Genomic DNA, 24,370 nt, shown 5'->3' with positions numbered 1-24,370 from the left:
TGTTTATATGATTGAAGCGTTTAATAAGTGTTTTTATTGAGTACAGTTAGAGAGCAGCTGCAGAAATCTTAAGTGCTTCTGTTCATTTTTTTTTCTCTGTAGTTTTGGAACTGCAAAATCTCAGAAGAAAACTGGAGACTGACACAGATCAGGGTGATTCCTCAACTGTTTGCTCTTCTGAAAGAGGAACTGCTTTTGGGGGGTGGGAATGATGACAGGGGCAAAAAGGAAAAGAAATGCGGTCTGGAGGAAGATCCAGGCTGTTCGCCTTGAAGATGTCAAACTCTGGTGTATGAGAAGGCTGCCCATCTTGAAATGGGTGCCTGTCTACAACTGGAAGGAAAATTTGGTTCCTGATACAGTTTCTGGGGTGATGCTAGCCATCCAACAGGTGACTCAAGGTACAGTTAACTCATTTCAGATTCATATTTTGAAATCTGGTCATGCTGAATTGGTCTGGTCTTCTTTTTCTTTTTTTTTTTTTCCTCTTTCTTGTTTAATATTATCTTAAAGCTTTGTTTAAAACAGACATGCTTATATTTGCTTGATTTAATCTAAATAAAAATATACGGAAAACATGTATAGTCTTAATTCTTATGTGTGTATAGTGGATGTGGATAGGAATGCCTTGTGTTATTGTAGCTAATTTCTGTGAGTTGGAACTTCACTATATATCCCATCCCTTTGACAATTTTTCAAAGACTTAATATAGAAGATAAGAGAGCAGTAACTCTATTCACACAGCATATGGTTATATACAATGTTTTACCAGTTAAATGACCACCTTTTCCCCTATTTCATGTGGAAAACAAAATATATCTACACGATAATTGCATTGTAAGGATGCTGTTCTGGAAGAAACATTTGCATTATACTATTACCTGTGGAAGCCCAGAGCACAGCAGGAAAAATTAACGACTTTCTGTGCATAAAGGGTGCTCCTGCCAGAGACATTACCCACGGAGAGGATCTGCCTGCATCTGTGGCTTACGTACTTCAGCTTCTGTATTGATTTAATGCAGTATTACATTACCTACCATGTCTCTTTTCAAGCAGCAATACAAAGTAGGGGTGGAGCTAGACTCCATCTGGCAGCTTAAAAAAAAAAAAAAAAAAGAAAAAGAAAAAGGAAAAACTCCCCAAAACAAAAGCCTGCACAATGACCTGCAGCTACCTAAAGTCCCAGCAATCCAGGTTTGTAAAGTGATTGCTGCTGGGAAATAAATGCTTTCGTTGGTTTTTGATGTGTCTTTGATAGTGTCACCTTCTTTTGGCAATATTTTATATTTGTCTCAGGCAAATCATAGCCTCTTATCTGCCTCAGATGGACTTTAACTCCTTCCCTTATGTAAACTATATATATTATTTCTTAACAATTTCCCATATTAGCTATGCTTAACTATCATTCATGTTGTTAAATTATAAGCACTCCTCTAATTGAATTATGCTGGAGCTGAAACAACCGATTTGTGTATTTGTGCTTTTAAAGTAATTAGGAACATCTGCATTGGCATGATTTAACTTTAAGAACCTTAATACTGTAACACTGTGAAGTATCTAATTTCACTGGTATGTGCATATACAACAATTGTAATTAAAATGCTGCTAATAACAGTATGTTGAAATTCATCAAAAATATTAAGTTAAACAGCAGTTCTGCACTGCTGGTAGTTTTAGCAGATTTTCTTGTTTGAGTCTTGTACCAAGAGGTAATTTAATGTAACAGATAAATTTAAGAAGATCCAGTGAAGACAGAAAATATTGGTTTTGTTTTTCTAGATTATTAAGTACTCTAGAAATAATTTTACCCTTATTTTACGGTGTTTAAAACTGAATATACTGAACCTCTTCCCTCCTGCTGACCTGTTTTTCCTTTCTCTCTCCTCACTGCTTCTCAAGATTTTGTAATGATTTTAGGGGATGGAAAAGGAGGAGAGTTAGATACCAAAGCATTTTATCATGTTTGTGGTGCTTTAAGTTGAACACAAGATATTTATTTGGACCGTGCTTGCATTAGCTCTTTTCCTAGTGTTGTAAGCCTTCCACTACCAGGACTATCCTTTAATGCTTTCACAGAGAGGATTATGTGAGAAAATAAAAAGTCCCATTTGTTATATAGCATGAAGGGAAAAGACCCCAAATTTTGAGAGGTCTTATTGTGTCTGTTTCCTTCCACCCACAAAATAAAACAAGAAGTTTTGTGATGAAATGATAGGCAGAAATTCTAACAATGGTAGGAAAAAATTAGTAACCAGTGATAACTGACATGCAAAGCACAGTGTCATTTGGTGTTGCAACAACATGTTTAAGTAAATTCAGGTATATGGAAATAAACTTGAGTTATGGAAGTATATGAAAAAGTCTGCAGTTGTATTCATATGCAACAGTTTTCTGAGTGATGAAAGCTGCATGCTCCAGAGTAGAGAGAAGTCCAGTAGCTTGAGAATAATTAAGAAGGAGCTTCCAACTGAGCTGTGTTTTTCACAGTTTCCTACTGTGGGATTTCTTACTCATCTGGCATTGGCCATGTTCAGACTATTCAGGTTGGCAACTGCTCTGATCTGGTGTACTGTGTCCGTGTTCCAACTTCTAATCTAAATTTTAGATGATATAGCTGTCTTCCCTTGGTAATGGAAGGAAAGAGGAAAGTCACTGTCCTTAGTGTGTCATAGTGAATGCAACAAAGACAATGTTCATAACTGCTCCTCACAGAATTTTCAGAAATTGTTTCTGGAGAATTCCTATGCAATAGCAGGTTTTGGTGTCTGCCTTATAAGTGAGAAAACAAAAGAGCAAATTAATAGAAATACCAGCAATGAATGTATGCAGATAATGTTTGCTCCCAAAAAGTCTTTTATAAAGGTATAGGATAGTTCAGAAAGCTGTTCGTATGCCATCTTCTATTTTGGATAAAGTTTTAAAGAGCTACTACCATTCATTTTCTGATTTTCAGGGTCAAAATTATTAGTTTCTAAATGTGACGTAAGCCTTCAAATAGCTGTAAGATACCTTCAAGTCAGCTACTTGAAAACTGAAACACTTGAGCTCATATATCAGTTTAGGTTTAAATGTCTTCCATCATGACATGCATAAACTAGAAACTGTGTCCTATGGTGACAGAGTCTAGGAATGGTCTACAAGAAAGGCATACTACTGGAGTATTTAATTGTCTTTACTTCCACGTACAGTGTGGAAGAAATGGATCTTTAGAAGGTAAGGTGTTACCTTGCCTAACACTGAGCTAAGGTAATACCATATGCCTCTGTGCATCAGGTGTTACCCTTACTCTCTCACAATGTTATCCAACAAAGAATATAATAATTATCAAATAATACATAAGAAATTATGTAATAATTTCTGCAGAGAGTGAATCTTCTGATGCTGCTTTTCAAATGTTTTTGAAGCTGTTTATACCCAGGTCATATTTGACCATTCAGAGTGCATCCAGTGATCAGTAGCATTGAGTACAATGAATGGATCCAGTACTGGGGTGGGGGAGAGGAGACCGAGGAGCATAGGGAGATGGGAGAGAAAGGCATGAGATTATAATGATGTGCTGCTTGGCATTTGTGATGAAGGAGTCATTGCTGAAACCAAGCAGTCATTCTCCAAGTGTTCCTACAGTTGTTTCCTTGTCTGCTAAAAATACCAAGTTAATCTTAATTCATGAGTCCCAAAGTCACTGCTGAACTCTTCTGTCCTATTTACCTATTGAGACAATACTTGTATGGTCTTTGTGTATGTCCTCTGGTTTTAGAGTCCCCTAGCTAATTCTACAGAAGATGGAGAAAAAAGTATCAAAGATAATTATGTTTCTACAAATTCTATAAAAATGGCCAGTGGAAACAGACCCTACAAATTCTATAAAGTGATAATAGAAATTTATACCTTGTTGGCATTAGATAATCTGTGCAGGGAAAAAAAAAAAAAGCCCTTTCAAATGCACCAATTGCTGGAAAGATTCAGTTGGAGTTTGCACTGTCTCAGACTGCAAAGTCAGTCAGCCATGAGTCAAAACCAGTAAAAGAAACTAGGCTTCATTAGTTCCAGATATCATTTAATATTAGTTCCAACTATCATTTAATAATACAGAGCTCAACACCTTATTTTTCAGACATAGAATCCTTATTCTTACTCTGATACCTAAGGTTGAAAAATAGCATTTGAATCTAAAATGAACTTTGTAATCCAGTCTTGAAGTTTGCTATATACTTTCACAGACAGTTAAGAAATTTGAGCTTTCATGTTTTGGTAATCACTACCTAATTCTTCTGTGTTTCTCAAAAATCTGTTATTGATAGACTAGAGCAAGATGTCTCTAAATTAACAAATAAATCCTTAGTTTGCTTCCTGGACTAGCACTTCATTGCTCTCTTCCCTTTTCCTTTAAAACTTATTAGTAACCCATCAACAGTCATCACATGAAGATTTTTCTTTCCATTTCATTCTGTGTTCCTCACCCATACACACAAATTCAATTGCTAGGTCCATGTAGGTGTCTCATAAGTACCTAATCTGTTTTTTTCTCCAAATTGAAATTGTGCTAATAAAACAAAGGTTCTGCAGTGAAGGTATCTAGTTCTCAGCAAGCCGCTCTTGTGTTCCTTACTAGCCAATGGAGATCTAGTTGATAAGAGTTAGTGAAATTTATGGTGTTCAGTCTGCTTGTGGGAGATGGTGAATGACTGCCTTTACATAATTTTTTTTTCTTTATCTTTAATTCACTTATTAAACTGTCTTTAACTTGACTCACGAGTTTTCTGACTTTTGCTTTTCTGATTCTCTCCCCCATCCTTTGAGGAGTGAGTAAGTGAGTGGCTTGGTGGGTGCTTAGCTGCTGGCCAAGATCAACCCACCACAGGCATGATTCATTTGACTAAATCTAATCATCTGCTTTTTTAAGGCTGATTGATTATACTGGTAAGATTTCCATTGAGTGTAACAGGGGACTGGCTGTTAGTGTAGACACTGATGATGTAGACATCAACATTTAGGTGAGATGTGTCTCAGCCATCATTTCTGTGGCATTGTGGGTAATAAACAGTTCATGTTCAACATGGTTAAAGGCAGGTCGTACTGTTTTCTTTCCTGTAACCCATCCATTGACCTGCCACAATAATACCAGAATTCTTTTTGTGGCTTTTTCATGTGACCTGGACACCACCTACTTGTACGAGAAGCATACTTTGATCAAGCTGTGTCTGAATTTTTCTCAGTTTCCTTGCATGATAATATGAAGATGCATTATGATGCAGTTATTCCATGTAGCTAAACCTCATAAAGCTGTCATCGTGCTTTTTTCTGTAGGCTTCTGAATATGTGCTATAGCCCCTTCGTATCTCTTCAGAATGCAGCTGCTTAGCTCATTTTCACAGGCTGTGGTAACTTTTTATTGCACCAAGCAAATTATTCCTCAAGGCCTTTCATAGGTCATCTTTCCTGGCATCATTTATTCGTTACCAAGCTGTTGATTCATCTCTTATTAATCCATTTTGTTATCCTTCTTCATCCAATCTTGTCTTTTCAAACAAATAGCTTTGAGCCTTCTCTCAGGATTTAAATTATGCAATGTATGTTGGTTGGTACATCACATCTCAGTATTAGCTTTTGGATTGTTATTTAGAATGTGTTTCTTTGTGGTTGGTTGGTTTGTTTGTTTGTTTTGGTGTTTTTTTTCTGGGCAGAACTATGCATACTGTCCACAAAGACTGGCATCTAGAAGCCACGTAGGTAATGCTGCAACCCATCAGTAAGCTTCTCTGACTGTCATGGACTGTAAAAAAAGTAAGCCTGAGTTTGAAAAAGTCTGTACAAATATATCCTCTGTCGTGCAGCTGAGTTCATCACCAGATAAATTATCTCCAGAGTTAGTCTGCTTGAATATGTGTATTAGTGTACATATTTTATTTATGTATATCAGTTCTCTATATAGTTAGGGGACACAAATGTATCTGCAGTATTTTGGTTAGGACATTATATAATGTGAAAATTAAGTGCTCTGCTTAACACCTGAAGTTGCCTTACTCTTTCTGGATGTAAATTCCTAATGTAGGTACCTAACTTCAGACAATGTCAGCCCTTCCCCCCATGCTTCTTCCAAGATCTCGCTTGAGGTTTTCATAATTATAATCTTCTTCTGCAAGCCATTGATGACCAGAGAGACTCCTGCTTAGACAAATGCATGACTTAATTTCTGTTTTGTCATTCACTAGGTGATGATTATACTTGCACACTACACTTTTCATTATAGCATCATGGAGCTCTTTACACTGTCCAGCAATAGAAAAGTATATGGGGAGGAAAATTAGAAACACAAAAGTGCTTTTGCTTGAAACACAGAAATGGCTCATGAAATACTGTATTGACAGTTTATGGTGCAAAGAACACAGGTTTCAATTGTTTGCTGCTAATATGAATGTCCAATATCACAACTGAGTTAGACCCTTCCAAAAAAACCCAAACCCACAAATGTTTTTTCAGCCTTAGGAAAAAAGAGAACTAAACAAAGACATGGCAGTTTCTGTTTCTCAGTACAAAATCAGTACTTCGTCTCAGTTTTCCTGAAGGATGTTGACTTTGCCCATGTGGGAAATGGTCAAGTGCATGGATATGTAACTGAGATTAAACACAGTGTCGTGGTTTAGCTTCAGTCAGCAACTAAGCACCACACAGCTACTGGCTCACCCTCCCCGCTCCTGGTGGGATGGGGAGAGAATCTGAAGAGCAAAAGTAAGAAAATTCGTGGGCTGAGATAAGAACAGTTTAATAATTGAAATAAAATAACAACAACAACAACAACAACAATAACAATAAAATTGTAATGAAAACTATGAGAGAGAGGAACAAAACCCAGGGAAAAACAAAAAAAACAAGTGCTGCGACTGTTCACAACCCACTGACCGATGCCCAGCCCATCCCCAAGCAGCGATCGCTGCCCCCCAACCAACTCCCCCAGTTTCTATACTGAGCATGACGCCATATGGTATGGCATAGCCCTTTGGCCAGTTGGGGTCAGCTGTCCTGGCTGTGCCCCCTCCCAGCTTCTTGTGCCCCTGGCAGAGCACGGGAAGCTGAAAAGTCCTTGACTTAGCGTAAGCACTACTTAGCAACAACTAAGACATCAGTGTGTTATCAACATTATTGTCATACTAAATCCAAAACACAGCACTATACCAGCTACTAGGAAGAAAATTAACTCTATCCCAGCCGAAACTAGGACACAGAGAAAATGAAATACACTCGGATCAAGGGCTGAGATGGGTAATTGTCATCTCAGAATTCTGAAAGAATAGGTAAGTGACATTGCAGATCCAGTAACAAGTACCTTTGATGATTCTGTCAAATCTGGCATGATATTCTATGATTGGATCATAGTGAGTATAGTGTTGTATCCAGATTACAAGTCTGCATTGCAGATGAGGGACTGGACCAGATCAAGCAATAGAGGTATATTTCCCTTTAATAATAATAAAATAATATTTGCATGTATAGCAATAAAAGATACCAGAGTGATTGTTTCTACTACCCAATTCTGAAGCAAGGCTCTAGGACAGCTAGTGGGTTTTGCTTCAGATTTATATATGCATTATAAAGAGAACTCTGCTGATGCTCTCAGTTAGGGGTAGTTTTAATGATCTGCTAGAAAATAATTAGCCTGTTTGAAAAAGATGGGTTGTTAGGTCGGTTAGGAGCTGCAAAGAAGCTGACGACCACAGGTAGTGCTGACTGTTGATCCTTTATGTGAAACATAGTGTGTAATTTTGGTTGCCTCTGTTCATGGAAGATTATTTCAAACTTCAGTAGGAGAAGAAAAGGCTAGGAGAAGGATCAGAAAAACAAAGATTATATTTGGGAGAAGACTTAAATGGCTTGGACAGGTTAATTAAAACCTGAGAAGGTTTTTCCTTATCAGGAAAGGCATTTAAAGTAAAAGACAGTTGCAGCACATGAACAAATGAGTATAAAGTAGCATGAATATGGTTAGACTTAAAATTGGAAGTAGTTCTAAAAATATTCCATTGAAATATTGGGATAAGAAGATGTATCTCCTTATCACATAATTCCATTCAAAGATGTACTAAATTACATGTTTGCTTGTCATAAGAGGGAACAGAACACAGGGCACAAGGGGGTTCCTTCACAAGTTTTTTTCCTTTCACTATCTGCTGCTGCTCAAAAAAATCGGGAAGTTTTGAACTGAGGTATATCTATTAATAAGTTAAGACAAATATGTGGTTTTTTTCAAACTAAAATACTATCATTGTATTTCTGGATTCAATCTTTATCTTGCTAAGTTCCTAGTATTTGGCTGGATTTGTAAACATTATGCTATTTGTTTGAAATAAACATCTGTCCATGTGCTATACTGCATATACTCAAAAGTTGCCCATGTGGAAGCATGAGGGTATAAGATTTGGACTTCCAGATTTTTCAGATTCGGGACGATGGCAGTGTTTGTAATTTTTTAAAAAATATAATTTTTGTAGTCAGCTAGCACATGGATATACTTCATGTAGAAATTGTATGTAGTGTTATACATTTGCTGCCTTTCTTATGACCTATCATGAACAAGAAATACTTTGGCTCAAGCAGGTTTTGGTGGGCTGGTTTTTTGGGGGGTGGAGGACCCTTGAGACATATTTCCTCTAAAAGTGAAATATGTAGATGGCATCTGATGAAATCAGTATTGTTATTCCTGCCAACTTCTTTTTTCATTCTGCAAGCCCAATAATAACTCACTGAGGATTGGTGTGTTTTGTATGTTTTAATTAAAGTTAATTTAATCTCGAGCTGAATTTATTGCTGAACAACTAATTCCTTAACACTGGCTGGAGACCTTGCCATTAAAAAAATGAACTATACTGCCTTCAAGCATTCCAGAACTGGTGCCCAGTGTTTTGGAAGGCATGATGCCAAAAACTTATATATATATTTTTTTAGCTTTTCATGGAGGAATCCCAGCTGTGTCTTCTCAAGGATGATGGTTGCTGGGTTTCTTTTTCAGGTTCTGACCATAAATGTAGACATTAATATACTCTGAGCAGACTAACTGGAGCTAATAATTTTATTAAGGGGTAGAGCTGTCTTGTAAATATACATCTGGCATACAAATAGCATGTGTAGATGAAATTGAATAAGCACATTTGGAAACAGAGCCAGAAAAATCTCCTAGAGAATGCATTGGAGAATCCCTGTAGTTCATAAATGATTTGTGGAAGAGAGTGTCCAGCTGAACTCTGTTATAGTTCTCCCATACAAAGAATAATGATGTAAGCTGATCATGAAATGTAACATGTTAGTAAGTAAATGTAGGGCAATGTTTCATATTTATACAACTTTCTAGCAGAGGAGAAAGGCACTGATGCTGCTGTGCATGCAATATTTAATTTCTAATGTCTATTAAAATTCTTCCAAGTTACACATGTGCTAATACAGACCTGTTTGACAGACTGCTAGAAATGTGAATTCATCTTCTGAACGACCTCTGAATCCATTGGAGCCTAATGTCCAGGTACACTTGTTTTAGTATGACCAGATAAGCTGCGCAGATGTCCGAGCCCTGCGCCTGGGGGGTGCCTGAGCACCATGGACAGAGACTGACAAACCCAGGAAAGGTTGATTCCCTGAAGGAAGAAGAAGAAATGACTTCACCTATAATTTTCCAGGTCAGATAGATCAGGAAAACTCAGTGCTGAGATCCTTGGCCAGCAATTTGTCTAAATGGATGCCCTTTTCACAGATTTCAAAAAGTCCGGTTCATCTTGATTAAGGCCTGTCATCAGTCATGATTGGTCTTTGTTTCTCCACAGTGTTGATGCTTCTCAAAAGACTGCCTCATAGTTACCTGCTTGCCAGAAACTTCTTATGGGTTTCATTCTCTGTTTATTCTTACTGAGATGCAGAGGAATTTCCCTACGATCCACTTTCAAAATGCCTCTTTAATTTTATTTTGGAGATGATCAGATTCTTCAGGTATTATGGCTGACCAGTGTATAATAGTTCATAGAATTCTCTGTATATTAGTTTATAAAATCTCTGTGGTGTTCAGATATTGTGTCAAATTCAGCCTAATGAGATCTAAATATTTAATCTCTGATTATCTCTCAATAGTCATAGCTTTTTTCCAGGAGATCCATTAAAAGAAAAGAAAATACTAGATTTTTTTTCCTATCTGTTTTTAAGTGTATCCAAGCTTTTTTATGTACAGAAGGGTCAAGCTATCTCAAATAGAGAATTCATAAATGGGTCACGCAGTCCACTTGTTTCTTCTACCATAATACTTGCATATCCTTTCTTTTGAACATCAAGATACAAGTGTCAGTATCTGGAAATCTGCAAAGTGGCAGAATAGAACAATGCTTTCTCAAATATACCTTTGATGTAGTTGTCAGATGGGATGCTGGGAGAGCTGCATTTCAGGTACTGCATGACTAATACAGCTGAGATGTTTAATTCTCACTAGACTGACGGAGACAGTTGCATGGGAGGAAACTGCACTGAAGCATCCTTCAAAAAAGAGACAATGGTTGCTAACTCAACATTGTGTGGTCTCTGAAAGATTTATGGTATGTTTTGTATAATCTGTCCTCCCATCTTGCTTTTACATTCTTCATTTGCCTCAGGCTTTGAATGACAGAAGAACTAAGGAATGATTTTAAGCTCTTTGTACTTTGTCTTTAAATAAGTCAGACAGAAGGTACAATCCACATGTGTAGCCCCAGCAAATGGTGCCATTAGAAAAGAGAAATCTTGCAAGCATGAGGTGTATGTGTGCACCATTGAGAGAACCAATACTGAGCTTTCCAGGTTTTGGAGGTAAATTACATTCTTTCAAAAGGATCATTTTGTGTTAATAGCTCTTCACAAGCCATTGTCAAAGAATCTTCCAGAACTGTAGGTTTGTATGGGAAAATTGTTATGAAATATAATATTAAAAATGTTTTCCGTGGTGTTTTTTTTTCTTCAGTATAAGTTAGCTATCCTGGAGTTAGAAATTAAAACCTACAACATGAATCATTAGGTGTCTGTTGTGGTTTAACTTCAGTCGGCAACTAAGCACCACAGAGCCGCTCACTCACCCTCCCCGCTCCTGGTGGGATGGGGAAGAGAATATGAAAAGCACAAATAAGAATACTCATGGGCTGAGAGAAGAACAGTTTAGTAACTGAAATAAAATAATCAAATGAAATGAAATGAAATGAAATGAAATGAAATAAAATAAAATAAAATAAAATAAAATAAAATAAAATAAAAACAACAACAACAACAATAATAATAATAATAAAATAAAGTTGTAATGAAAACAATGAGAGAGAGAGAGGAACAAAACCCAGGGAAAAACAAAAAAAACAAGTGATGCAACCGGTCACCACCCACTGACTGATGCCCAGCCAGTCCCTGAGCAGCGATCACTGTCCCCCAACCAACTCCCCCCAGTTTCTATACTGAGCATGATGCCATATGGTATGGAATAGCCCTTTGGCCAGTTTGGATCAACTATCTTGTCTGTGTCCCCTCCCAGCTTCTTGTGCCCCTGGCAGCGCACGGGAAGCTGAAAAGTCCTTGATTTAGTGTAAGCACTACTTAGGAACAACTGAAACATCAGTGTGTTATCAACATTATTCTCATTCTAAATCCAAAACACAGCACTATACCAGCTACTAGGAAGAAAATTAACTCTATCCCAGCCAAAACCAGGACAGTGCCTGATTTGTTGGTTCTCCAAGATGGATTGATAGGATACTCATTAAATATATGTTAATTCTACATTTTAGGGCATCTACAGGAAATACCTTTACTATTACATAATTCAGCTTTGTGAACAAAGGGAGAAATTGTCTTTTTCTGAAGTGGCCACAACTGCAGATAGCATTTTAAGTGGGATAACGTGTATTAGTGTTGTTTTGGGTTCCCTAAACTTGGGGTTTGATCATCTTAATATAGTCACATTTAAGAATAAAAGGTTACAGTAACAAACATTTATTTGAATATATAAACTACCAGAAAAACTTTAAAATTTATAGCTTTTCAGAGTAAATAATAAGTGATACAAATTTTGAAACTCCTCAGATCAATTATAGACTTACTACTTTTCCTGCTTCTTCATTTAAATTCCTCTTTTGGGTATCGTATTTCCAAAAGACATGGTACAGTTTTCCTCAGAACATGTGTATGTATCATAAGCTTATTTCCAGATGCAGAAAATTGTTAATTAGTTGACCATACTCTGATGATTCATAGCTCATTCTATGGAAAATATTTTTTTATTGCTGTAGTTTTTGCACCAGCCTCATTAGCAGAAACTATCAACTTAACAAACTGAGACCTTTCTCCTGTGGTAGGACATGGCCTTGTTTCTATTTGTATCAAGCTTGTTATTTTGTAGCTATCTGCATTTGACATTTACCAACAGTGGCGTGCCAGAGGACTGTTATGCATCTGGTGCTAGTCAGAGAGCGTGGTTTTCAATGAAACCGTGTTGCACAATGTTATCTTATGATAAGGAGGTAGTTAAAACAAAGAACCACAATATTAATGTACTGTATCCGAACTTACTGTTCATTCTTTGTTTGCATTTCTTTCCGTGGAATTTATATTCTTATTTGAAAACCTTAATGTCACTGCCATGGAGGCTTCTCCATATTACCGGTGAAGATTATGTGGGATCCTTATTTTATGATCTATTTCTTTTGAGTATTATTGCTGTTTGGAATTAAAAAAAATTAAAATAATGTTTCCTGGTTTTGACTAGTTCTTGAGCATATGGAATGCATTGTAGCAAAGTTTAATACGAAAATTAATGAAGTGAGCTGAAATATACTACTGATTATATCTTTAAAAGTATTTGAACCTTTGAACATTATATGCCTAATCAGAAAGCCTGAAGTCTTTACTAATTCTGTTTTATAATGCCCCTCTGCTCTTGCACACGATTGACATGCTTCAGTCACGGGAACAAAAAGCTAACAAACAGAGCCAGGAGTAGAGTCAAAGCTTGGTAATTTTATCTCTGTCCTGACTCCCATGACCTCACCATGAAAAGAATGAGACACCACTTCTAGGAACACAATACAAAAAGACCGTGAAAGGGGAAAAAACAAGGGCCAGATTTATGTTTAGATTATCTGCCTGTAAAGAAGTGATATCTCTCAGTGGCAAGTCTGTGACTAAAGCAAAATTCCTGTTGGATGCTGGGGGCTTGCTGGGCAAGGTAACCCCTTTTCCACAGTTTAACAGGACTGACACCAGATTTCTGTTGGCCAGTTCTTCTGGCCATAAGGGTTCATTCTGGTTGTGCCTCTCTGTTCCCCTCAGCCCTGCTCAGAGAGCTGAATTGAGATGTTGACACAGTTTCTGTGTGCATGATCCAGGGCTGGGTTGAGCTTCTTGTGCTCTACCCACAACATGTACAATTTATGCTGGATCAAATACTGTCTGCCCCTAATTGTCAAATGTTTCAGATTCAGAAGGTCTTAGGAAACATAAAAACAAAATAAACACATGTAGAGAAGTGAGAATTGGCTTTTACAGACAGATGGTGACAGAATATTTTGCGGTAGCTGAACCCTTGTTTTCCTTGTAAATGCTGAGAGGAAAGAACAATGCATACTGTTCTTAATCCTGAGTTAATTGGAAATACTGAACAGTAAAAGAGCTGGTAGTCCGTCTTCTGGAAATATTTTAGCTTAGCCTGTGGCGTATTACTGTACCCTTCAGTTTTGTTTTGTAGAACTTCTAAGCTAACCTCCTCTTGAACTGAGTGATAAAGTTACTTAGGGTGAAAACCTACTAAAAGTGAACCGTGTAGATTTTATAAGGAAAACTTCAAGGTCCAAAATTAACACAGTTGAAGCACAAACTTAAAAATGATATGAACATAATCTGTTTTCTGCAAAATGAACTTGATATTTCAAAACATATCTTTCAAAATTGTTAACCTTTCCTACCAAAGAGGGAGTTTTTGTGCTTCCCTTGTAATAACTGATGGAGTCCAAACATTTGAAAAAAAAAATACAAGGAGGAGAGCATGCAAAAGAACTCACCAAGGTGAGTTCTCTATGCATTGTGTAGCTGTTCTGCAGTGTGTGAATAGGAATTTTTGGAAATAGGAATGTTTTCAGATGAAAATGTTCTATATTTGTAATTCTCTGATTTAGTGTTTGGGAATTCCTTTGATTTAAAGAGTATCTTAAACATAGAGAATTTTGCAGATAATCTTAACCAGGATTTATAGACCTCTTCCCAATAGTGCTTGTAAAGTGTATACCTGGCTCAGCATTGAGTACTGAATCTTGTTTATTTCCATTATGCTTGGCCACACAGAGAGGTCACTTCATTTCAGTTAAGTTGGTATAACTAAAGTGTGGCTGAAGTTATACTGATTTTGCTGGCTCCTTTACTTTTTGGAGAGTAAACTAAATTAGCCTTGCACAATGCCTTTTTGCAAGACTGCAATATCTATGTGAGTGGTATTCTACCACCAAATTAATTACAAAGTTTTTGTTTGTTTTTGGTTTAGGTCATAAAAGGGTTATAATGGAAGAGCTTTTCAGTGTTGAAAAAACCTTAAAAATCTCTTTGTCCTTTTCTGTACTTTTTTTTGACCCATGCTCACTTTTGTCTGGATAGGGTCGTGCAGTTCTCTCCTGTGCTGTTTTTATTCTCCTCAGGCACATCCTTCTGTGTTGCTCTTGGGTCAGAATATTCTTTTACATCTATTGATCATGTGAACATGGATATAGAACTATAATTTCAAAGATCTTTCTGGTTCATGATAATGGTGTACTAAGAGAAAAAAACAGAAGTGATGATCAGTAGATAAGCTAATTAAAAGGCAAAAGAGCAATGAAGTCCATTTCTGTTTAAAAGAAGGCATCAAAGTTTTGAAACAGATGTGTTAAAATATCTCCTCTCCTTTCCAAGTCATAACTGACAGTTCTACTTTGCTGAGCGCAGTGTGGATGAAGATGATCTATGTAAGATCCATCTCAGAAAAATCTTCACCGTGATGTTTTTCTAAGAACAGGTGAACTGCTAGGCCTTGTCTGCTTCACAGGGAACTTGACACTTCTGGCCTTTTGGCATTTTATTGTCTCTCCCCACCACGTGCTCTTTGTTACAGAGTCAAATGCAAATTCAAGAAGAGAGCTCTTGAATCAAAATGTTCAGAATTGCCACCGAAAGCCTATAAGCAAAGTTACTCTTTGGCATTCTCCATATTATTAAAACCCCAGACACCAATGTTTCAGGTAAAAAATGCTTTCTGGAGCAGTCAGGAAAGTTTGGTAAGAACAATTAGTCCTACACGTTTAATTTTCTTTGGAGATTTCAAATGTACACAGAAGGCAACTGCATTTCATAGATCTGAATCACCTCTGTCACAGACCATGCATGGTCGTTCTCCCAGTACACACACATACACACTAGCTTAGACTGGCCACTCAGGTTGAAGGCGGACTTCAGAAAGGCACCTCGTGTGCTACACAAGCCAATCCTCTCTTCCCTACTGCACAACAAGATATTCACCAAGATTTATGGAGCAACTCTGCCAGGCAATTTCTCCTACTCTTAGTTTCTAGGAGAAAAAACTGTGAAATGGCAGTAGAGGCTGCTGGTCTGAAGCATAGTCTGGGGAGTCTCTCTGCTGACTTGTAAGAAATCAATGCAGACTTAGGTATCTCAAGTTGAACAGCAACCATAGCTCTACTTTGCGGGAATGTCTCTGTTAAAAGATTATTTCTTGGCATATTCTGAGACTTTCTAAGAAAAAGATAGATACAGTCCTCTATAGCTAAACAATGAAGGTAACTAGTAAGTCTGTAAAGTTAAATCCTAACCAATTCAGTTCATTCTCCATCTCAACATAAAAGTCAAATATTTCCTGTTTCTGGACTGACAGCTTTACATTACAAAAAAAAAAAAAGTTACTATCTAAAGGATTAAAAAACCCAGGCACTTAAAGGCAATGAACTCTGGAATATTTTTTTGTTTAAGAAATTAGAAGAAAGCAGACTGAAGGGGCTCCATCCAAACCAAAATTATAGGTTTTGAACTGTTTGTAAGAAATAACCATCTGACCGCCTGGAGCCCTGGCAGTCTCAAACTCATGTCTGTGAGGGTGGGGGTGAAACGGTGCTGCCTCCTCCTGTGAGGATTGTCTATTAAAAAAATGTTTGGAACCACTGACGGAGACAACCTAGAAACATGGTAGCTGGTGCCAGAGATTGTATCTGTGACCCATTTGTTTCTGCTGGTGACCAAGACTCAGAAGAAAGTGTGAGTATTTTGATGACAGACCATAGGTGAAAAACCTTCCACAGTTCTTCCTGATCCTCATTGTACAGTGGTTGGCTTATGCTCTGAGTTTTTGTAAATGAAGGTGGGTTTTTTTCCTGCTCTTAATAAAATTGTAGACGTTTCCTCATAAAAAAAAATTGAATGCAGAACAGTTTTATCTTCATATAGTGAAGTAATTCCATTTAACTTTCTATAGGGCTGGCCTTTGCGGTTCTGTCTTCAGTCCATCCAGTTTTTGGTTTATATGGCTCTTTCTTCCCTGTCATTATTTATGCCATATTTGGAATGGGACATCATGTTGCGACAGGTAAGTGTCTATTTGCTAAAAACATTTTCAGAAATAAGGAATTGGAAACTGAACTTTTTTATTTTGTTGTAAGATCAATGGAAGGAAAATTTTCTAAGACTAAACAGAAATAAGATGTTTTTGTGCTTCTTTTTACAACTATTTTTGCCAGTTTAAGTACATTAAAGAGCCTCATTAAGAATATATTGGAGTTATTCCTGCCATTATAATTTAATATTGCATTGACACTTCCTTTGTAAATGTAGTTTACTAAGGGCTTTTGTATTTTAACTCTACTTTAGAAATATGCTTCAGGCTAAGATTTTAACAAAGGGCTCAGCCAACAAGATACATGCAAACAGGAATGAAAAAGGCTCGACTGCTTCTTAAACCATAGAAAACACACATTACTTCTCACCTATCTAAAACACAAACCCTGCATTTCTCAGAAAAAAAGCTTTCTGTGCCTATTACCTGCTATAGTATTAAAGCCAGAGATTCTTCCAATGAATTCAGTACAACTCCTGTCCACTTGCAGAGTAATTAGGTAGGCAGCGAAAGGTGCTCTCTGGCTACTATGCTAGTAGTTATGAGTTACTTGTTTACCCTCAGCAGGGCCAACAGCAGCTGCAAGAGTTGAATGACTTTGATCTCCTAATAGGTTGGTTAATGCTCTGACTCCAAAGAACCCAAGTTATAGACCAAAGTTGGAAATAATACTCATGAGATTGAACCACAAGTTCTTTGTTGTGCAGAAGTGGGCACTCGGTGGCCTCTGAAGTTTGCAGGAAGGATGAGACAGGCCCAGTAGTAAAGCAGGGTAGGACTGGGTAAAGGGAAGCAGCCTCTGTGGTCATCAGAAGATTTAAGCAGGGAGGAGGTATGTTTTCCTTGTGGAGGAGAAAAACTCCTGAAAGGAGGAAAGATGGTTCTGGGTAATCACACACAAAATGAACTCTGCAGAATCTGATTGCTCGAGTGTATGCACTGACAAATGTTTTAGTAAGAAGTTAGCCACATATTTTGAGCACCATTTTTGTTCAAAAATATTCAGTTAAATTATGAAAAATTGCTGAACATGTAGAAATTGTCTTACAGCAAAAGGAAAGCTGAAAATTTGTTTTCCCTAAAGGCATAGAAAGTATTTGACTTTTTGATGTCTGAGAAGGATCTGTGGATGCTGTTAGTGACTTGATGCTGTAATGAGTGATGGCACGTACTCAGCTCACATAAGAAAGAGAAGTATTCAAAAAAAGTGAAAATTTAGAATTTGGAAAATAATTTTGACACTTAAGTAGAGATAGATTAGTATACTTTTTTTGAACTTTTTTTTTCATTAAATATATTAAAACATGAACCTATATTAAAAATGAATAATTTAGCAGTGTATTGTCAGCAGTTTGTTGGTGTAAGATTGTTAGGAAGACAAGAATCCATCATATGATCATATGTAAGAAAGTAATAAGTATCTGGCTGACATAAATTCTAGTAATGAAAACAGATGATGAAATGGGTAAGTACAAGCAGCTAAGTCTGATGTTTTATCCTTGGGAGGGAATACTGTTCAGAGAACCATTTGCTGAGAGTCCCACAGCTCCATGGCCACAGATTCCTGCACAGTCCCTGGTGTGGAAACTTGTTCCTTTCACAGGTGTCTATTCCAGAATTTAATCTTAAGAAAAAAAGGAAACAAAGCAGTTCTCTTGCTATCATGAAGATTTTTTTAAATAAATGTGTGCATCATATGATCCTTTCAGTAGAAATGTCTCATGCACTCATCCCACCGGCCTCAGTTAAGGCATTATGGTGTGCAGGCTGAACTGGAGCTATACTGCCTGCCTCAGATCCCCAGCTGCTCCGTAATTCCTCATGTACCTTGGCGATAATCTCTTCTGCCAGCATCTTCTGTAAGATCAACGGGGCTCTCCATATGTGTACAGGCTATAAAAGTGCCCTTTGTTAGTGAACTTAGTTATGTTAATATGAAAAGGAAAATTAATCAATGGCCAAGTTCTGTCAACTTTTACTCACTTGAAATGTCTCTTCTGTGACACAGCTGATCTAATTGGAAAGATTACTCACCTGAGCAACAACCCCCTACACCTTTTTCTTGACTACTTTTGATATAATTGATCTCAGAGGATCCTGTGAGGTAGCTTCATCTGTCATAATACCACACATAGACCTTTGATTTCAGATGGAATTTTATGCAAACTGTTTTCGAATCCAATTTTATGCGAGGAAAAAGAAAGTAAAAATGAGGGAACGGATTTAAAAGAAAAAGGAGCAATTTGAAAAGCAAGATGTCTACAAGTATCCTGAATGTTGCTTGAAAAAACTGTATTTTAGGCCCAAGTAAAATGTGTATCATGATTCAAAAAAGAAAATGTGATCCAAAAAACCTCCTCATGGCTCAATGGGAAAATTAAGGGGACTGTCACAGGGAAGAGTTTGGCACCTGAAAAATGGAAAGCTTGACCAAATGAGGTGAGCAGGAAAGCCATGAAATGTGGTAGGTCAAACATATGCAGGAATTTTAGAAGGCTAAAAAAAGGAATTTGAAGAGTGCCATGGACAGGATGATCAAACTAGTAGTTAAAGGTTCTTTAAATACATCAAAATCAGGGAGCCAGGAAAGAAACTGGTGGGACACCTTTCTGACAAGGCTACAGGACTGTCAAGTTACCAGTGTAATTTCATCTGTCAGTAGGGCTCTGGAGGGAATCCTGGGAACTGCAGACCTATCTTGCACCCATATTATTATAGACTATAATAAAAGATAAGATCACTGAAAGAGATGTATAATCAGAGTCTTTTGGAGAGGAGTTAATGTGACTCCTGTAAAGGCAAATCCTACCTCATAAACTCCTAGAGTCCTGTATGAGTGTCAGTAAGCACATGGAAAAAGGAAATACTTTGAATAAGATATCAGAATGGTCAAACAGCTACTGGTAAAATTCCACACCAAAGGTTACTAAAGAAACTAAGTTGCCCTTGTGATAGAAGAAAAGTCCTTTTATTAATTATTAGCAGGTTAAAGGATAAGAAGCAAAAGGTAGGACTTAGTGGTAATTTTTCAGGGTGGAGGTGTCCCTGGTAGGTTCCCAAGGAATTCATGCTGGGAGGTTTACTCTATGAAGGCCAAGGTGAAGGTAGAACTGTATTCACTGGGTCCTGCAACAGTAGAAATAAAGAGAGCACAATGAAACTGGTAAGAGATCACTTTAAAACACTTCTAAAGTGTAGATTAAGGAAAATACTACAGCAGATGGTGAACTTCTGGAACCTGCTCCCAGAGGACATTGTGGAGGCAAAAAATACAAGCCAGTTCAAACAGAGATTCGACAAGTTAATGGATTTTGTCCATAAACAAAATCTAAAAGGGACAGATAAGGATATGCTTCCCTAACACAAAAACTATGGATGTTGGGGGATTATGAGGGGAGGCAGAAAGTGGCCAGGCTTGTGTGCTTTCCCTGGGTAACACCTCCAATTGCCACAGCTAGAGGCAGAGTACTGTGCAAGATGGACCATTGGTCTGACATAGTAGGGCATTTCTCATGCTCTTAGAGCTCTGCATGATGCGTTTGTCCTTTTTAATATTGAATTATCATCCTTATTTATCTGTGTGTCATTAAACTTGCTTTACCTCTCTCAGCAAATAAAAGTTTGTCTCATAATCTGCCTCCATTTATTAGAGTGCAGATTGTTGGGTTTTCAAACGTACACATCTGCTAACTGTAATGGGCTAGGTACTATGTATACAGCGTGAATTAATTGCCCTAGAAATTTGAATGGTGAACATTTGGGATCCTCAGACAAAAAGCTGTTTCATCACATCCAGGGTGAGTTAAAAGCATTTCTGATAACTTGAAATCGTTGTGAATTGTTGTGTTCGAACCTCTTTTGTTAACACGTCTAAATGAATATGCTCACAAAAAAATTGACATTTAATTCACATGTACAAATGGTATTTTACATGAAGAAATGTGTGTTACATAAAAAGATTACCTTAAAAATTGTTCTTAGCATGACAGAAATGCACAAAATGGCACTTTCACTCATAATGTCCAAGTTTTGAAAAAGAGACCATGAGTCATGGGCACAGACAGATATAGAATTATTGGTGACTAATGCATGGCTTTTTTTATAGGAACTTTTGCTTTAACTTCCTTAATATCTGCCAACGCAGTTGAGCGTCTTGTTCCTTCAGTCAGAACTAATTTCACTACAAACAATAATTCAGGAGGTTTGGGCCTATCGGAGTTTGAGATGCAGAGGATTGGAGTTGCAGCAGCAGTTTCATTTCTAGGAGGAATCATTCAGGTCGGTGGTGAACACATATTCTGTATGCTACTGATGCATTGCATTTGTGACAGCTATGACCTTTGTAATACTTTTTTTTTCACTTCTCTCAGAAAAACTGACCGTGGGTCTGGTCCTTCATTCACGAATGATGAAATTAATGTGTTTTAAGAATTTGCTGCTCTTTTGTTGAGATGTAGTAATTGTCTGTATACATGCTCCTAGGGTGTTGCAATATGAAGTAAAACCACATTCAGTCAGCTCTAATATAATATTCAGTTGCTGTTGGGGCTCCCCTTCCTTCTCCTTCAGAGACAAAACATGAATCAGCTCCTGGTAAGCACTGACATATTCCTGAGGTTTTCTATTGCCTTTGGCTTGAAAAGAAATACTATACAATATTCAATAATTAAAAACAGTAGGGAAAACCTCTTTAAATTCTCTTTAGAGTTCACACACCCATCGTTAAAGTGAAATAAATTAGTAAAACAGATGTCTTCAAATGATTCTCCAAAGCTTATTCAAATGATCAGAGGTCTTTTAAATTTTTTCTCTTTTCCTATTCTGACCACAACCGCTGAGTTCCTTTATCCATTGCCAGTCGCTTAGGTCTTCAAAGAAGGCTTCCCTCTTTCCTTGTAAATATTAAAATGGAAGAAATGTTCCAGTACTCAACATTGCAACACCTCCTGGGTACCTGGCCTCCTGAAAGAAACTCGGACCCCTGCTCTTGGCGCTTTGGATCCCTCTACCATGCAGAGGATGAGCGAAGGAGCCCGGAATGGGATCTCCAGTGCCCCACACGCTTAGCAGGAACTGGGGCATATGCTTATGTTAGTCAGTAGGAAATATCAAGAAGCATGGTCATTTCTGTTGCATTTTTTTCATTCTTTTATTGGTTACAGAATTATGACTCGGGGTAGCAGCATGAGGGAAACCCTACAGACAACATATGGAGTAGAGCTGATGCTCGTTGTGCCTACCTGCTGCATGTGCTGTCCCATTGCAGTGTGTGCAACACAACACTGCATCATGTGCAGGGTGCTTGTAACAGCAGAATCCTTTGAGCATGCACAGAGCTCTTCATGTGGGAGCGCTGTGCTCACAGCCTGACAACCTCCTATGTCGTCCTCAGAGAGGCCAAAATGCCTCAGCAGGGAGGTTTGTGCTTGCATTGGATCTAACTTCAAAATCTGATACAGACACTTTTTGCTTAGCAGCTGCAGAATCCCATTAGGTGTGTAAATCCTCTAGACCTCTTACTCTTTCATTCGGAAAAGTTCTGCTTTTTCACATGCCTTCAACCGCACCAGCTGACTTATCTCAGCCTATGTCCTGTATAAGCCTGATTGATTGGAATGACCAGAACTAGAGAATCCTATGCCTGCATCTTCAAAGCAGGTGTGATTAGGGAACTGTGCCACGTGCATGGGCTCCTCTCCCAGGTCAGTAACGTCACTTGCATTAGAGTCATGCTAATACAGCTGGTGCTTGTAGTGCTGCTACTAGTCGTTTATGCAAGTTTAACGGTTAAAGACCAGATTAAAATACTTATTTCCTAGAGGAGTGCCTTGAAGCTACTGATATGTGATATGCAAGTGAAAGGCTGGATCAAGGCTGTGATTAAACTTTGCCATCATCCCAGGTGCTGTTAAGCGTGGGAATCCACGTTTCTCACCATGATTCCAGTCTCCTGGCTAACAGTTGCTGCAATTCCCAGATAAGGTGACAGGGCACACCTTGCTGGTAATGGACAGCTAAGTCAGTGACCTGCTTCTACTTATCAGATTAAACTAGAAATTAATGAATAGCCTGGAATAGATGAGGTATTCTGGGACAAGAAGAATAATATGATGCATTTTGAGGCTACAGTTTTCCATTGAAGACATCCTGAAGTACAAAAAGAAGTGGAATTGTCAGTGTAGTTGGTAGTTGAGATGGTACTTCTCTGGGAAGGGAGCAGACCTGGGTTATGGTGTCTGCTCTAAGGCTGTTTGTTTATTTGGAAAAAAGTCAAAATGCAGTGCTCTAACCAGCCACTAATTACACAAAAATGACTGATGCTGTGACTATTCCATACCTTGGGCAGCTTCCACATGAAGGATGAAATGTCCCTCTCCAAAACAGCTGGTTCCTTCTTAGAAATAGTAGGTAAAGACCTGAACCTCCTTGGCCAGAAAAGCAATTTGATACTATTTTTCCAGTAACTTGGCTAAGTACTCTGATCAGCAAATAATGTTAAAGAAAAAAAAGGAAAAAACATACAAAATAGTGAGTCACGGAGGGAAGGCAAAGGGAAGAGGTGTGTTTTTGAGATGGCTCTGAGCAGGCTTTGTGAATCTCAGTGCCATCTAGGTATGAAATAAATTAGAACTGGTTTCTGATCATCAGGCAAGAATAGGTGGACCTGTGCATCGCAAGATGTGAAATTTGGGGCTTAGCTGCCTAAATTTTTTTCAAGTAATACATTTCAAATTCCTCAACTGCTTTTTAAATCTAATGTTTGAGGGAAGGTTCATAAAAGAGGGAAGATATTTAGTTATCTTAAGAGGTATTCTGATGAAGATAACATAGTATTAAAATAGAAAATAAGTAAACATAAAATAAAAACTGTAATTACCAAAAACATTTAATATAAAGCATTCACAGAGACTATTTCATTTTTAAAAGCAGAATGGAAGGTATAATGCAGATTTTTTTATGTTTGTGGAACTACTACTCTATAAAGATAAACAGGGCATGGAAAGCTAATCAAGTTAATTGAATTATTCCCTGATATTTAATACCTCAGAGGTGTTGGTGGGGAGAGGAAATGATGGAACATAACAGATGCGTATGGAAGAATTTTGTAATTAGAATTGGATGATGACTTTATAGCATCAAAAAATCCTCAAAAAAAGCTTTTGGGTAAGATTTTTTTTCCTATTAGTATATTATATGTGCAAGAATGCTTGCGTAAATATATGTGTCTATAAAAACCCCTCAATATTCTAAACTGAAATTCAACATTAAATTTGCTGAATAAAATAGAGGAAAGATGCTTGCAGTTCAAAGTGAGGAAAAAAAAAATCCTAGAAAAAAAGCTCTATTCTCTTAAGGACCACAGTGCTATAGAATTCAGTTGTGCTACTCTTCTGTAAATGAGAAATAGCTGGTTATTGCATTCCAGTCTTCTATATTTTTACTGGTGAGTTTTTCAGCTACTGTATTTTCAAAACTTATATATAATTAGTTGCTGATGTACAGTATTGGAAATAAAAAATGTTTCTGGTTATCAGGAGAACAAATTTACATGGTCTATTATCAGTTTGTTTAATAATGAAGGAGCACATTTGAATATGCAGTGTGTTTTTGTAAGGCTAATATTCTTGTCCAAAGCTTTGTTTCCCTGTGGGGAAAATTATGCTGCACTGTTCTATGTTATACGTAGTTTTTCATGAGGTACAAACATGAGTTTATTATACAGTGATAATCAGGAAAAGA

At 37.5% G+C, this 24,370-nt stretch overlaps 1 protein-coding gene across 2 annotated transcripts in view; it reads left to right on the top strand.

The window, feature by feature from the left end:
• The first annotated feature begins 211 nt into the window (after nt 1–211).
• Nucleotides 212–24,370, top strand: part of SLC26A7 (solute carrier family 26 member 7) — a 69,805-nt gene continuing 45,646 nt past the window's right edge. For both annotated transcript variants that reach the window (XM_072851203.1, XM_072851201.1), the window contains exons 1-3: nt 212–401; nt 16,493–16,603; nt 20,736–20,908. In XM_072851203.1, the coding sequence (XP_072707304.1) occupies nt 212–401; nt 16,493–16,603; nt 20,736–20,908 (474 nt within the window). The remainder of the gene's footprint in view (nt 402–16,492; nt 16,604–20,735; nt 20,909–24,370) is intronic.

This window comes from Ciconia boyciana, chromosome 2 (assembly GCF_034638445.1).
Source record: "Ciconia boyciana chromosome 2, ASM3463844v1, whole genome shotgun sequence".
Taxonomy (NCBI): Eukaryota; Metazoa; Chordata; class Aves; order Ciconiiformes; family Ciconiidae; genus Ciconia; species Ciconia boyciana.
This window is presented reverse-complemented; position numbering and strand designations above follow the sequence as displayed.